Source organism: Schistocerca gregaria, chromosome 8 (assembly GCF_023897955.1).
Source record: "Schistocerca gregaria isolate iqSchGreg1 chromosome 8, iqSchGreg1.2, whole genome shotgun sequence".
In the NCBI taxonomy this organism is placed as follows: domain Eukaryota; kingdom Metazoa; phylum Arthropoda; class Insecta; order Orthoptera; family Acrididae; genus Schistocerca; species Schistocerca gregaria.
Genome location: NC_064927.1, coordinates 222,920,047 through 222,935,372, shown reverse-complemented (window position 1 = coordinate 222,935,372; position 15,326 = coordinate 222,920,047). Strand labels below are relative to the sequence as shown.

At 45.8% G+C, this 15,326-nt stretch overlaps 1 protein-coding gene across 8 annotated transcripts in view; it reads left to right on the top strand.

The window, feature by feature from the left end:
- Positions 1 to 15,326, top strand: part of LOC126285408 (DNA N6-methyl adenine demethylase) — a 452,634-nt gene that overhangs the window by 22,562 nt on the left and 414,746 nt on the right. For all 8 annotated transcript variants that reach the window (XM_049984759.1, XM_049984764.1, XM_049984761.1 and 5 more), the window contains exon 2: positions 10,211 to 11,677. In XM_049984759.1, the coding sequence (XP_049840716.1) occupies positions 10,307 to 11,677 (1,371 nt within the window). In that variant the 5' untranslated portion in view covers positions 10,211 to 10,306. The remainder of the gene's footprint in view (positions 1 to 10,210; positions 11,678 to 15,326) is intronic.

Here is a 15,326-nt window from a genome sequence, read left to right as displayed (position 1 = left end):
TCTGCGTCTCTGACCCATTTATGGGGACCGTACCATTTTCAGCCCTATGGAACAAGTCCAGGAAGTGACAACCTAGCTTGTCACAGATCTTACGAAGTCTTTGCTTCAATCAGAAACAGACGATGTGATCACTTCTGATGGCATTGCTGCAGACTGTAAGCTTCGGTGAAACTCCTTGAGCAAGGGTAATGTTTTCAGTAATATCTGCCAATCACTGGAATGATCCAAATGTGTTCCCGGACGACCGGTATCATTCTTTCCAACGCGCGGCACAATCTGTAGGCTGGAACTTATCATCCGAGAAACACCTTAAATATAGCTCCAGTTCTCTGTCTCTGGGGAGATTTCAGTCGGTTATAGGACCCACTGTTTGGAAATCCTCTGGCCCACTCCCTCCTGGCTGGGCTTTTGATTAAAAGAGCCGACCTCTGTAATGGACCAATCTGAAACAGTGCGCTTCTGAGTAAAGAGTGAAATGCAAGACAACAAAACAATATAAAAGATAAGGACGTATGTTGGAGTAATTAGCCTGAATTGGATTTTTGAAGGCGTTACTCCACTGTAAGTAAGTGAAAAATGGATTGTGGAGAAACTGAAGAAGTAGCAAATGGATGCATCTGAAATGTGTTTTCATTGAAGAATGCTGTAACATAAAATGGACAGATAAATTACGGGATAATGCAATATTAAAAACAGAGACATACGAAAGATGCGTACCAAAAGAAGACATGAGTAGGTTGCAGTTGTGCCAGAATATCCAGACAGAGATGATTTGGTTAAGAAGGAGCAGTAGAGGCGTAGGACTGTGCAAGTAGACAAAAAGTCCTTAAGGCTAGGCCATGAATTAGGTCTGCAGGGAGGGAATGATTGGTATATAAGAGGCATCATAGCAGTTTAAAAAAATGACATCCTAGTGATCAGTTCCAAGCGGCTTCTTGACTTGTGTTCAGCACAAATAAACTAGGCCTACATCCGATACATTAAATTATTGTGGAAGTTGGGTATAAGTGCTAGTCTGAGATGAAGAAGGTGGCACAGAGTACGAAATCATAACGGATCACATCCAACGAATCGGAAGAAAGAGGTTCCCCCCCTCCCCCCCTTCCGACCCAAAATGAAACTCTCTATTGGTCATTCGAACGTAGGTCGGAATTAGCGCTTTGAAAGAACGTTTTGGTAAGTTTGCTGGCGAAACCACCTGAAATTGACTCAACAATTGGTTTCTGCGACTCAGTGGAAGTTACAGGTACTCTGCGAGCGTCTGTGAGGGAAAATTGAAAAGAAATTCCGTCTTATGCAAGACACTGTTTGATTAATTCTGTTGTGCCCAAACATTTTGCAGCACTTCCTGTGCTATCCCCAGAGAATTCGAGAAAAGAAGAAATTATATAAACAAACTGAAAGTGTTGAAACATGTTTGGGGAAAACAAAAGTATTTAAACGGTGTCTTGTATAAGACGGAATTTCTGTCCAATTTTTCTTAGCAAGAACAGACATTAAACAGAGCTACAACATCTAAAAGATGATTCTCTGAGGAAGTCGATCAAATCAGAAGAGGTATATCAATGTGTGATTTGCAACGCGCAAGACGACTCAAATGAAGTTAAATCCGAGCACTTGAATGTCTTGGTGATGAACAGATAGGAAGAATTTTCTGCAATTTGCAATGTTAGGATTCCAGTGCTTCATTTATTTATAGTGAATATAAGAACTAATAAATATGTGAATATGAGTAAACATATCGGAGGAGCCTCTGTAAAGACACCACGCTATTTGCATGCAGATAACGAAGGCGGCACTTCTCCTGTTGCTTCCTGGCGTTAGATAATGGGCATACAGTGGTAAATTATTTTATTTTGGAGCTCACAGGCCATATTTCACTCAGACGTGTTTGCTGTTTACTTCATTTGCAATTGGTTCTGAAGTCTTTTACGGCCTCGTCTTCAGGCGCTTAGGTACAGTTATCGAAATGAAACACAACCGCAAGTGTATCTTATTGCTGTATCCCAGCATCCTCTAATGTAATACAACTATATACTAAATCTGATAATACTCTACGTGTAACATGTATCCAAGACTATCCCAAAAGAGCTATACGTGATGTTGTCAGCAGAATTCGACAGTGCACCGAAGTCGGAGATGGAATTTATGGAAACCAACTTTGAACTTAATCATTTGCCTTGCTTAACAGCTTCTATGAGTATTTATTTGGGTTACATTTAACAGCTGCGTCTCTGTAACCTATAAAATGGGGACATATGTTTTCTCGAACGTTTTAATCGAGATGTTCTATTCTACCACATTTTAAAACATTGACAATTTCTCCTGAAACACGATGTATAATATAAGTCTTACATTTAGCGCATTAGGGGATGCTGTCGTACAGAAACAATCTGTACTTCAGGTGTACTTCATTTCTGTAAATGTGCCTTAGTGGCTGTAGATGAAAACACAAAAGGCGTCGAAATGTAGTGCAAACAAAGTAAACAACAACACAGCTGAGTGGAGAATGAAAGTAGCCTACGAGCTAACAGAGAAAAAAAGAAAAGAAAAATATAAGACGACTCTATTGTGCTGGTGGAAACGGTTAAGTGGAAAAAAGCTGTGACGTGTGACGGCAGTGAAGCTAAGAAATGACTGAACTGAATATATATAAACCACAATTCTAGCTTCTAAATGACTAAGACGACGCTATTCTGATGACCGAACTGGTTCACAGAAAACAAATCTGACATGTGAATCGGACGATAAGGTTCCAAACTAATACTGATTTTCGCAGTACTGCACTAATTTTAATCAAATCTTTTGAGCATTCGAGGCATGAATATGACAAGAGCCGATGCAACGAAGAAATGAAAACTGGTTTATGCTTGCAGACACAGGGTTTGTTGCTACCGGTATTACAACTACCAGCAAAGTGGAGGGGGTTCGGGATGGGGGTAAAAGAGGCGGAGAATCTCTTCAGTTCTTTGTGAGCACTACGGAGAACGCAGTCATGTCGTGTTGCTCACTTGGTAAGGTGTAAGCGGTTTCCTCTGAAAACTATATTCTTGGGTGTGTAGTGCAGCATTTCTCTCTTTATTGTATGAAAGGTCTCTGTAATTTAGTTTAAAGTCTCTCTTAAGCTTTCTGCATTAGAGAAACTCATCCATTTGTTACATTATATTGTTTCTCTTAAAAGTATTGCGGTGTTTTTATTGTATATTTCGGTCTGTCGAGGACTACGCCGTTTCAAACGTCAATTTTCTCGAGCTCTAACGTTTACTTGGAATTACCGCATTCGTTGCTAGCGTTGTTCCTATCTATCCTATATCCGCGTGTTTCTAGTTTTAAGATTAATTTTTTCCAGGAAAAACGGATCAGTTCGTAAGTGATCCATATCTCATGGGTCTCTGTGTAGTTCATTGTACTAGTCTCCTTTCCTTTATTTATCCTGAAAGATAGTAAATGCTGGTACTTTGGATTTGCTAGTTTAATTAGGTTTACATATCCACGAAAGACAGTTCTTGTCATGCACCTTATGTCATTTACGTTTTGTATGTTCTTTGGGAGCCAGTTTGCGTAATATTAAGCTTTTAGTCGGAAATTCTTGGGTAAAGTGACAGTGCCTTATGCTTCGTGATGATAGTTTTTCCAAAGTCAGTATTTATTTCGTACACGTGATGCCGCTATTTTAAGGCAATGAAAAATTTCAGTATGCTGTACGGTAAAATACTTGTCATCCATTAAAGGCCCCCAGGGTGATTCGGTCATGAGTATTCAAGAACATGTTTACTGATTCTCATACCACGCAACGTACTTCACTGGTTTTAATAGTGACTCAAAAATGTCTGATGATGACTCATCCATGCCAAATTCGGTTACGCGTATATAGGTGGTCACGATTAGAACTGTATTGTAATGATAGCCTCCGTTAATACCAAACAAAGTCGAGACTAGTAGTCGTAGCCCTCAGGTCGATCTCCTTGTATCATGATACACGGAAGAAAACTACCAGACATTTCCTGTTTTCCTGTGTTTTTCGTACAATTAAAGCCATTATTCTTTTATAGAATGCACATATGAAAACCACCAGAGATCTTCTGTGTTTTACGACCAAGAAAGCACATTTCGATAGAATCACTAAGAAACCTGTTCCAAAGCAGTGTGTTTCAGGGTTAACGAGTTAAGCCGGCTTTACAGAGTCGATCACAGCACAGTGCGGGTTTAGTTGCTACCTGCACAGCGACACGTATTTAATGCTAATGTCTAACATTGTTACTACAAAAACAAAAAGTTGTTGAATTTTAAGTTGTTCCTTATTCAACACGTTTAAAATATTGTTGGTAGCAAGTGCAACCCACAAGATATTCAGGCCGTGACAACTCGACGCGCGTGTACTAAAATCCTGCGACGTCTGCTCGAGAACGTGCTATGTATGTTATCTGACTAAATCGACTCCGCAGACTGCTCTGTTGCAAACTCGCGGAGTTATCTTACAACTTGTTTAATTATCCGTCTGTTAAATAATTTTAAATACTTTGCATAAATTTATAAAATAGCCCATAATTTCGACATTCTACAGTATACATACGTGTACAGATCTGTATTTAACACCACTCAAATTCAACATCGTTTAGTTGTTACTGCGACCGTAAAGCAGCATACAGTCGTTGCACACTCTATCATACCATTGATTATAGTAATTACAGTAAGTATAAATTAAGGAAAGGAGTGACCCTCAAATCCGGCCAAGTTGCGTTGGCATGGAAACGATTTGGGTGCAGACCTTTTCTACACTTGTGTCTGTAATTACTGATCAAGAGTCTGAGTGGGTGCACAGACTAGATATAATAACAAACAAGCGACGTTGAGTCTGAATGGTATTAAGAGACGAAATAAAAGTGTGCAATAACATAATTCGCTCACTCAAAGAAGACACTTGGCGTAATGGTGATGCCAGCAGCTGCATCGATAGAAACCGAAGTACGTAGACCGACATTGTATGCTTTCCAGTCGTTACCAACTTTAGCTAGAAAACGACACAATCTTTAATTCGCCTAACACTTCATTAAAAATAATATTACAAACTCAGTTACACAAGATATTTCAACAATCGTAAATAATTTGTGTTAATTGCCTTTTATAGGCTTATACACTCTAAACATAGAGTTTGCGTGCCAGTTAACGTTGGCAGCAACTAAGCATGCAAATAATACCGGTCGATGCGATTTACTTTGTGTGGATTCTGTTGCTCCCATCAGCAGTCGCGTACGAACCGCATGCATATGGAAGAACACTGAGAATAAGGACTATTTTATTAATTTATGCAACGCTATGAAATTATTTGATAGATAGGTTTGTTATACATCTTGTATAATATTCTCTGTTTATGTCACTCAAGGTGTTTTTTTTAGAACTGCACTCTCAAACATGTAGTGTATGTGATTTAATTTTAGAACTTGGTATCAAAACATTTAATGTATGTAATTAATTTATGACTAGATATGGCTTTAATGATGAATTGTGTTCACAAGAGCATCTAATCATAGGACAAGATGTTGATAAATCGATAGTGTGAAATCCATCACCACCACCATCACCATCATCATCATCATCATCATCATTAGGGACAGTTTCCAGCCACTAGAAGGTTTTGTTTTGCATGTAATCCCCTACATTTCTTTCTGTTCTCTCACCACTGCTCCACCACCATCATGTCCTGTTTTGCAAATACTCTACTCCACTTCTTTCTACCAGCTGTCCTTGTGTCTTCCTCTTGGTCTTTTGCCTTGAAGTTTCTGTTACAGTATTTTCCTTGGTGTTTTATCAAATATCTTCTTTTTATAATTCCTCTAGGGGTATTTTCTTTATCATCTTCCTGATATTTTTTTTATTCTATCCCTACTTTTACTCCCATTCTGCTTCTGTGGGATTTCATTTCACGCGCCTGTAGCTTGCTTAGGTCCCTTTTCTTCATCGAACGAGGTGGCGCAGTGGTTAGCACACTGGACTCGCATTCGGTAGGACGATGTTTCACGGCCGCGTCGGGCCATCCTGATTTAGGTTTTCTGTGATTTCCCTAAATCGCTTCAGGCAAATGACGGGATGATTCCTTTGAAAGGGCACGGCCGATTTCCTAACTCATCCTTCCTTAATCCCATGGACCGATGACCTCGCTATTTCGTCTCCTCCCACCAATCAATCAACCAGTCAACGCTTCTCTTCAAATTGCTGTTGAACTTTCTTATTCACCGCGATCATTAGGTCATCAGAAAAAAGCTAATAACGTGTCATTACATAGTGTGAAGTAAAATCAAGACAGAAAAGCGGGATTTTGGCGCAAGAGAGTCAATGATGTTTTATTGTTTTGCGCAGAAGACAAAGTGGATCACGTTTATATAACTTTCACTTCCACTTTAAGCCGAAATCTTCAGATTTACAACTAAAATACTGGGCTGTGTTTCTCACATTGCACACACAACAGCTGACGCCGGTGGTAGCAACATCTACATACACTGCTGGCCATTAAAATTGCTACACCAAGAAGAAATGCAAATGATAAACGGGCATTCATTGGACAAATATATTATACCAGAACTGACATGTGAATACATTTTCACGCAATTAGGGTGCATAGATACTGAGAAATCAGTACCCAGAACAACCATCTCTGGCCGTAATAACGGCCTTGATACGCCTGGGCATTGAGTCAAACAGAGCTTGGATGGCGTGTACAGGTACAGCTGATGCAGCTTCAACACGATACCACAGTTCATCAAGAGTAGTGACTGGCGTAAGCCAGTTGCTCGGCCACCTTTGACCAGACGTTTTCAATTGGTCAGAGATCTGGAGAAAGTGCTGGCCAGGGCAGTAGTCGAACATTTTCTGTATCAAGAAAGGCCCGTACGGGACCTGCAACATGCGGTCGTGCATTATCCTGCTGAAATGTAGGGTTTCGCAGGGATCGAATGAAGGGTAGAGCCAAGGGTCGTAACACATCTGAAATGTAACGTCCACTGTTCAAAGTGCCGTCAATGCGAGCAAGAGGTGACCGAGACGTGTAACCAATGGCACCCCATACCATCACGCCAGTGATACGCCAGTATGGCGATGACGAATACACGCTTCCAATGTGAGTTCACCGCGATGTCGCCAAACACGGATGCGACCATCATGATGCTGTAAACAGAACCTGGATTCGTCCGAAAAAATGACGTTTTGTCATTCGTGCACCCAGGTTCGTCGTTGAGTACACCATCGCAGGCGCTCCTGTCTATGATGCAGCGTCGAGGGTAACCGCATTCATGGTCTCCGAGCTGATATTCCATGCTGTTGCAAACGTCGTCGAACTGTTCGTGCAGATGCTTGTCTTGTAAACGTCCCCATCTGTTGACTGAGGGATCGAGGCGTGGCTGCAAGATCCGTTACAGCCATGCGGATAAGATGCCTGTCATCTCGACTGCTAGTGATACGAGGCCGTTGGGATCTAGCACGGCGTTCCGTATTACCCTCCTGAAACCACCGATTCCATATTCTGCTAACAGTCATTGGATCTCGACCAACGTGAGCAGCAATTTCGCAATACGATAAATCTCAATCGCGATAGGCTACAATCCGATGTCTATCAAAGTCGGAAACGTGATGGTACGTATTTCTCCTCCTTACACGAGGCATCACAACAACGTTTCAGCAGGCAACGCCGGTCAACTGCTGTTTGTGTATGAGAAATCTGTTGGAAACTTTCCTCATGTCAGCACATTGTAGATGTCGCCACCGGCGCCAACCTTGTGTGAATCCTCTGAAAAGCTAATTATTTGCATATCACAGCATCGTCTTTCTGTCGGTTAAATTTCGCGTCTGTAGTGCGTCATCTTCAAATGGCTGAGCACTATGGGACTTAACATGTGTGGTCATCAGTCCCCTAGAACTTAGAACTACTTAAACCTAACTAACCTAAAGACATCACACACATCCGCGCCTGAGGTAGGATTCGAACCTGCGACCGTAGCAGTCGCGCGGTTCCGGACTGAGCGCCTAGAACCGCTATACCACCGCGGCCGGCGCGCCATCTTCGTGGTGTAGCTGAGCGCCTAGAACCGCTATACCACCGCGGCCGGCGCGCCATCTTCGTGGTGTAGCAATTTTAATGGCCGGTAGTGTATATACTCCGCAAATTGCCTTACAATATGTGGCGGAGGATACCGTTCGTATCATTATCTTTTGTCTCTTTCCTTGTTACAAATCTGAAGGTGGCGTAATTTAGCCGAAACCGGTAGTAAAAGCCTGAGGAATCAACATAAAAGTCAGACAGTATCCTTGTAAACCATAAGTTTTAAACTGATAACCGATATGAACAACCATTGTCCGTCATCAGAGCTAGAAGTGAAGAAAGAGAAGAATATCCGTTTTGTACAAATGGAATAAAGTAAAAATAAACTCGGAAATAAAATTCATACCAACTGACGGCGCGTCGGGATAGTCTCCCAAGCTGTTTCATCCAGCCTCACAAAGCACAACACTAGCACCTTTCATTTTATCCAGTCTAACAACGCATTACTTGGATATCTTCCTCATGCTACTGTAACTGACACGAAAAGCTATAATCGTTCTTAATTTGATTTTCTCCCGTATGCACAAAGGTGACAAAGTAAAATAAGTATCCTTCGTTTTTACGATATAGCTCACACAGCGCTGCTTGTGGCGAAAAGCGCAAGTGTACAGAAACTTCATGGGTTTCCTAGTAGACCTGTCACAGAAAACAAACGTTACCATTATAAAAATAATTAATATTTTATCTTGAAATTAGGGTAAATATTTATGGACAGGATGTATTTATGTACTGGGTGATCAAAAAGTCAGTATAAATTTGAAAACTTAATAAAGCACGGAATAATGTAGATAGAAAGGTAAAAATTGACACACATGCTTGGAATGACATGAGGTTTTATTAGAACAAAAAAAAGTTCACAAAATGCCCGACAGACTGCGCATGACAATCGTGTGTAAAAGGAGCTGTAATGAGAGAGATGAGCCAGCAGTCTCAGCATGTTGACGTTACCTGAAAAGGCACTGTTAGTGAAGCTGTGTTGTCAGAATGGGAAATGTGCTAGGTCAGCGTTACGATCCTATCGCCATAGGAAGGAGATTCGAACGGGTAAAGGTCCGTTGGCAAATGCAGCTGTGTCAAGAATGATTTCGAAGTTCGAAGCCACGGGTTGTTTAGACGATAGATCCCGTAGTGGCCGACCGAGCACAAGGCGTAATGCTGCTGAGAGAGTTCAGGAAGAAATGGAGACTGTAGCGGGTTCGTCTATGCACGGGGAAGTCAGCGCTCGTGCAGTCGCATCGGCATTTCATACACTACTGTTTGGTTGGCACTGAGGCGTACCCTCCGATGCTACCCGTACAATATCCATCGGCATCATGAACTGGCGATTTAGTGAAGCGGAGGGCGTTTGCGGTGCGGACGTTTCAAAAGATGACGACTGGTTGAGTAACGTGTTGTGAAACGACGAAGCTCATTTCACGCTCCGAGGGTCTGTCAACGCCCACAACTGCAGAATTTGGGCTACCGAAAATCCTAGAACTGTCGTGCAAACTCCATTGCACGACGAGAAAGTCGCGGTATGGGTTGGATTTACCACATCTACCTTTATCGGGCCTTTTTTCTTCGAGAAAATGCGTGATTCTGGTTTTGTAACTGCTACCGTGACGGGAGAGAGGTACGCCGATATGTTACACAATCGCATCATACCCAGCCTGGCTGATAAACCCCTGCTGGAACGTACGATGTTTATGCAGGATGGCGCTCCACCCCATATTGCTAGACGCGTGAAAGATCTATTGCTCGGCGTCGTTTGGTGATGATCGTGTGCTCAGCCGCCACTTTCGTCATGCTTGGCCTCCCAGGTCCCCAGACCTCAGTCCGTGCGATTATTGGCTTTGTGGTTACCTTAAGTCGCAAGAACATCATCTTTGCTGTGTCATACTCTTTTATGCTAATTGTTGCTACTCTGATCAGAAGCGACATCTGTCGGACTTTTTTTGAACTTTTGTGCCTCTCTATCTACATTATTCCGTGATTTATTCAGTTTTCAAATTTATACTGACTTTTTGATCGCCCGGTACAACAAGAAGTTATTGAATGTCTCTGGACTAAATGTTATTTTTTTCGTAAAACTGGTTTCTTTATGTAAAGGCGTGTACGGTGGTGTCTGTGGTGTTGCAGAGGGTGAAGGAGTTGCATGATCGGAGAGCGTGGGCGGCGACAGCAGGGCGGGCCGATGGCGGGTAGAGGCTCGGGCGCAGCGGCGCGGCCGTCCAGATGAGTGAGGGCGGCAGCCAGGGCCCAGACCCCCCGGGCCCCGGCCAGGGCCCCGCCTCCTACGGCTCGGGGGGCCCCGGCCCGGGGGGCGGATACCCGCCCTCGCAGCCACCCACTCCGTCTTCCACCGTGCAGGACCCCAGCGACCAGCAGCAGCAGCAGCACCACACCAACGGCAACGGGGGCGGCACGCCGGGCCTGCCGCCTTTCAGCAGTTTCTCGGCGGCCGACGTGGCGGAGGGCCTGGGAGCGGCGGGCGCCGTGCGCGGCGCCGCCGACCTGCCCTTCGGCGAGGGCCTCACGGGCCGCCTGCTCGACCTGTCCTCGTGGGACTACTACGCGGACGGCGCGGGCCGCCTGCTGGAGCGCAGCAATGACGGCATGGCGTTGCTGGTGCCGCAATACCGGCCCTGGGAGAGCAAGGGCCCCGACGGCGGCCCCGTGGGGCTGCTGCACCAGGACTCTCTGCTCAAGTCGATCGCGCCGGCGCCGCCCTCCGCCGTGCCCGCCTTCGCCGACCCCGGAGCCGGCGGCACGCCTTACTCCGTGGCCAGCAAGCTGCCGTCGTTCCAGTCGCAGTTCAACGCGTTCCCCGGCGAGGGCGAGCCGCAGCAGGTGGGCGCGGGCCCCGGGCCCGCCGTGTCGGTGGCGGTGGCCGCGCCGCAGGCGGCGTCCCCCGGCCTGCCCAGCTTCCACACGCTGTCGGCCGTGAACCCGCGGCCCGGCTACCCACTGGTGCCGGCGCCCGTGCAGGCGCGCGAGATCCCCGCCATCCAGCAGCAGTTCCTGGACGAGCGCCACATCCAGCTGTTCCAGCCGTACGGCCAGCCGCCGCAGCAGCAGTTCCACCACCACCCGCACGCGCACCCGCACCAGGTGGCGCCGCCGCCGCCACCGCCGCACCTCGCCGTCGTCAAAACGGAGCCGGGCGTGGGCGTCGGCGTGGGCGTGCCGCTGCAGCTGCACCACGCTGCCGCCGCCTTCCAGACGGCGCTCGCCGACCACCACCGCTACGGCGACAGCCCGCCGCGCGACTCGCGCAAGAAGGAGCGCCGGAAAGCGCGCGCGCCCTCGCTCGAGTCGTCGACGGAGAGCGACGGCGCCGGCAGCGTCGAGAGCTCGGGCCAGGTGGCGGCCGTCTCCAGCACGGCCGGCTTCAAGTCGCCGCTGCAGCCGTCGTCGCAGGCGCCGGGCCAGCCGGGCGACCCCGGCGACCTGTGCGACAAGCCCGTCAAGAAGAAGCGCAAGCGGTGCGGCGAGTGCACCGGCTGTCAGCGCAAGGACAACTGCGGCGACTGCGCGCCCTGCCGCAACGACAAGAGCCACCAGATCTGCAAGATGCGCCGCTGCGAGAAGCTCACCGAGAAGAAGGTAGGCCGCGCCGCACCTGCCGCTTAACCACCCTACCTTTGCTCTCCCCAATACATCTTTCGTCCTGCAGCGGAGCGGATTCTGGTTTATAGGTTGATCCGTTTGAGATGTCTGCAAAGTATAAAGTTATATTTATTTAGTTAATGTACATATTTCTATCCAATTTTCTGCAGTTTAACCCTTTCAGACCTGAAATGTTTCTGGAAGAATAAAAATTTTTCTTTCTGTGGTCTTAGGTGATTTTTTAATGATTTATACTAAAATATGTACCCGTTTGCAAAACGTACTCTGTTCACTTGGCTTCACTTTAAGGACTAAAATAACTAATTATTGAAATATTCTCTATTGTAATAAATAGTAAAATGATTATTCAATAATTTCCATGCAAAATAACAACAACAATTTTCGATTACACACTGGAATATAGCGAACAGTGCATTCTGGTGGTCACCAGTTGCTGCGCACTGCTACAGTGACTTGCTGATATTTTTATAGTGATGCCCAACGGTTGGCAGCACTTGCGCGTGATGAAAGCGTTGAACATTTACAAGTGTGTAGCTCAGGTTCGCCTAGGGAAGAAATATTTTTGTTGCTGCTAACACACTGTAAAAGTTAATGTACATAATTGTAGCCAGAGGGTCTGAAAGGGTTAAGTGAAAATGATGAGACTTAGCAGTGCTCCTGGAGGCAAGCCAATAGCGCAGATACGTTATACGGAGGAGGCACAAGTTAACGCGCTCACCGGCTCTCGATTGTTAAGTGAAAATTGTTGCTACGCCCAACCAATGCCCTCAGTGTGTCGTTTGGTATGCGAAATTTTCGAGTGTCGTAGATACGAGTTTTCAGACGTCGGTATACCTTCATCGGCCCATTGTTGTTTGCGGTGGAGACTGTTCGTGCCATCAGTTACTTTGAAATGATCGAACAGTATGTGGTCGCTCAAATACAACAAGATTTGGTATTGGATGCCATTCTCTGTCGAAAGGACGGTGTTCCACCGCATTGAGCTCTCATAGTGCAGCAACAATTAAATCAGATACTGAACGATCGCTAGCGTGACCGAGCTCCCAATAGCCCCGACCTAATGCCTGCAGATCGTTTTGTATGGAGCTATGTCAGATCAACAGCGTAAGCCCAAACAGCACAGAATTTGGCGGACCTACGAAGGCAGACTGCAGTGGCCTTCAGCAAATCACTCCAAAAATGGCGCGTGGCACGTGCCGCAACATGGACGCGAGGTATGACGTGTGCCGCATTCGCAGTGGCGGACATGTTGAGTGCTAATTTGCTATGACACAAACTTCGGACACAAATTCCAGGCTCCTGGACACATATATGTACCGTTAACAAGCGGTAAATTTGTGTAGTTTTTTATATATAGTCTTCTACTGTTCTGACATCTCAAACGGATCACTCTTTACATGTTCCTGGCTGATTTAAACTGTGTACTGTGGGACTTGAAGCCACAGGTTTCGCAGTCAAGTATCTACCGACTGAGCTATCCAACTATGAGCTGCCCACACACTTATACTTTCGCCAGTACTTATCTCCTACCTTCCTTTGCCAGCAAGAGGCAAAGATTCCCGGTTCGACTGTCAGTTCGGCATAAGGTCTAAGTGTACCAAACAGGGACTCGAAAATGGAACCTGTGGCTTTCGCGCACAAATTGTTGGAACCGTGTTTCCATTCCCTTTATTGGATCACAAACACTTGTCACGAATACTGCACATGTTAAGAGTTTAGTGCACAATAAAAGCTTCTTGCTAGCCGCGGTTCCGCAAATGATGAACTCTGTGAAATACTGGAAGTCCTTGTGTAAAGCCAAAGTCAGTCGTAAGGCTATAAAAAAATTTAACCACGGGCAAACATTAAAAATAATCGGAATTTGCAGCGTAGGTTGACAACAGAAAAGTAACTGCTGCGTATCTGTTACGCATGTAGACTGAATACGAGACTGGGTTGTTGTTGCTGTGCGAGCAGCTTTATGGCACACCTGAGACCACAGGATTGCGTCGTGAGTCCGGTCTTCTGCTGCGTACTCGCTGCATGCTGTGAGTATATAGCACCGCCAGTTGTGGGGGCGATTACATGTAGACACGACTCACAACCCATCCTCACAGATTTACCTCCGCCGGCACCTCTCTTCTACCTACCCTTGCCCCCGATGGGCAAATGTTCCAGGTTAGATTCCCGGTCACGCACACAGCTTTCATCTCCCTTCGCTATGCCGAGAATTTTCTCATTTATGTTTACACTAGCTACCAACGTATACAGTCCTAGCCTGCGACACGGAGACATACGCTAGTGCCGGGTTATCGACTTTTATCTGGTACGCCTTCCAAACTACTAGTGGCCTTCTGGCAATTTCCCAAGACGCCTTGCCAAATCTCTGGTTCATTACCAAGACTCTCCCGCTCCTCCCCACCCCCCTCCCTCCCCCGTAAATACGGCACCTGACTACTTAAACACGAATACAGTCATTACCATAAAGTTGAAATTGAACGGAAACGTATATCTGAGCGAAATTTTGTGATCTTAATACTGTGCGCCTGACCGAGACTCGAAACCAGACTTCATCTTTTCCGGCAGCCGAGAGAGGAGGCACGATGGCTGAGGCACTGGGCTCGCATAGGAGAAAACCGAAGTTCAAATCCCCGTCCTATTATCCAGATTTGGGTTTTCCTAAACTGATTTAGTTGAATGCTGGGATGGTTCGTTTCAAACTGACACGGTCGATTTCCTTCTTTGGCGCTCCGTCTGTAGTGATATTGTAGTGGACGGTGCGATAAATAATTTTAAAAAATGGTTCAAATCGCTCTGAGCACTATGGGACTTAACTTCTGAGGTCATCAGTCCCCTAGAACTTAGAACTACTTAAACCTAACTTACCTAAGGACATCACACACACCAATGCCCGAGGCAGAATTCGAACCTGCGACCGTAGCAGTCGCGCGGTTCCAGACTGTAGCGCCCAGAACCGCTCGGCCACTCCGGCCAGCTGCGATAAATCCCAGTATTCCTTTCTTCCATTCAGTTACCGACTGAACTGTCAGGTACAATGACGATGCGTCACAGTTTTGACCTCTGAGGAATTTCCACAACACCGTGTATTCCACTCCAGATGGAAAAATTATTTCGAATGCAGATGAGCGGTTATACACGTGCCACACAGATGACACACACGGCATACCTTTCTCTACACTACAGGGCCATTTCAGCGTCAGAGAGGGCATCCGGAAGAAGAACAAGCCCTGGATATACTATTAAAACGACACTAATGACGGCCAATAAGTGAAAAATGCATTTCATTATTACACATAATTACTCTTTTCGCTCCCTGTCGAATACCGTTATAAAAAAGTGCGTCGGTCTGTTCAAAATTATCATGGATGCTTCACTATTTAGATTCACTTCTTTTACACAAGAGCCGGCTGTTGTGGCCGAGCGGTTCTAGGCGCTTCAGTCCGGAACCGTGCGACTGCTACGGTCGCAGGTTCGAATCCTGCCTCGGGCATGGATGTAAGTGATGTCCCTAGGTTAGTTAGGTTTAAGTAGTTCTAAGTTGTAGGGGACTGATGACCTCACTGTTAAGTCCCATCGTGCTCAGAGCCATTTGAACCGTTTGATTTTACACAAGACACAACTTCCG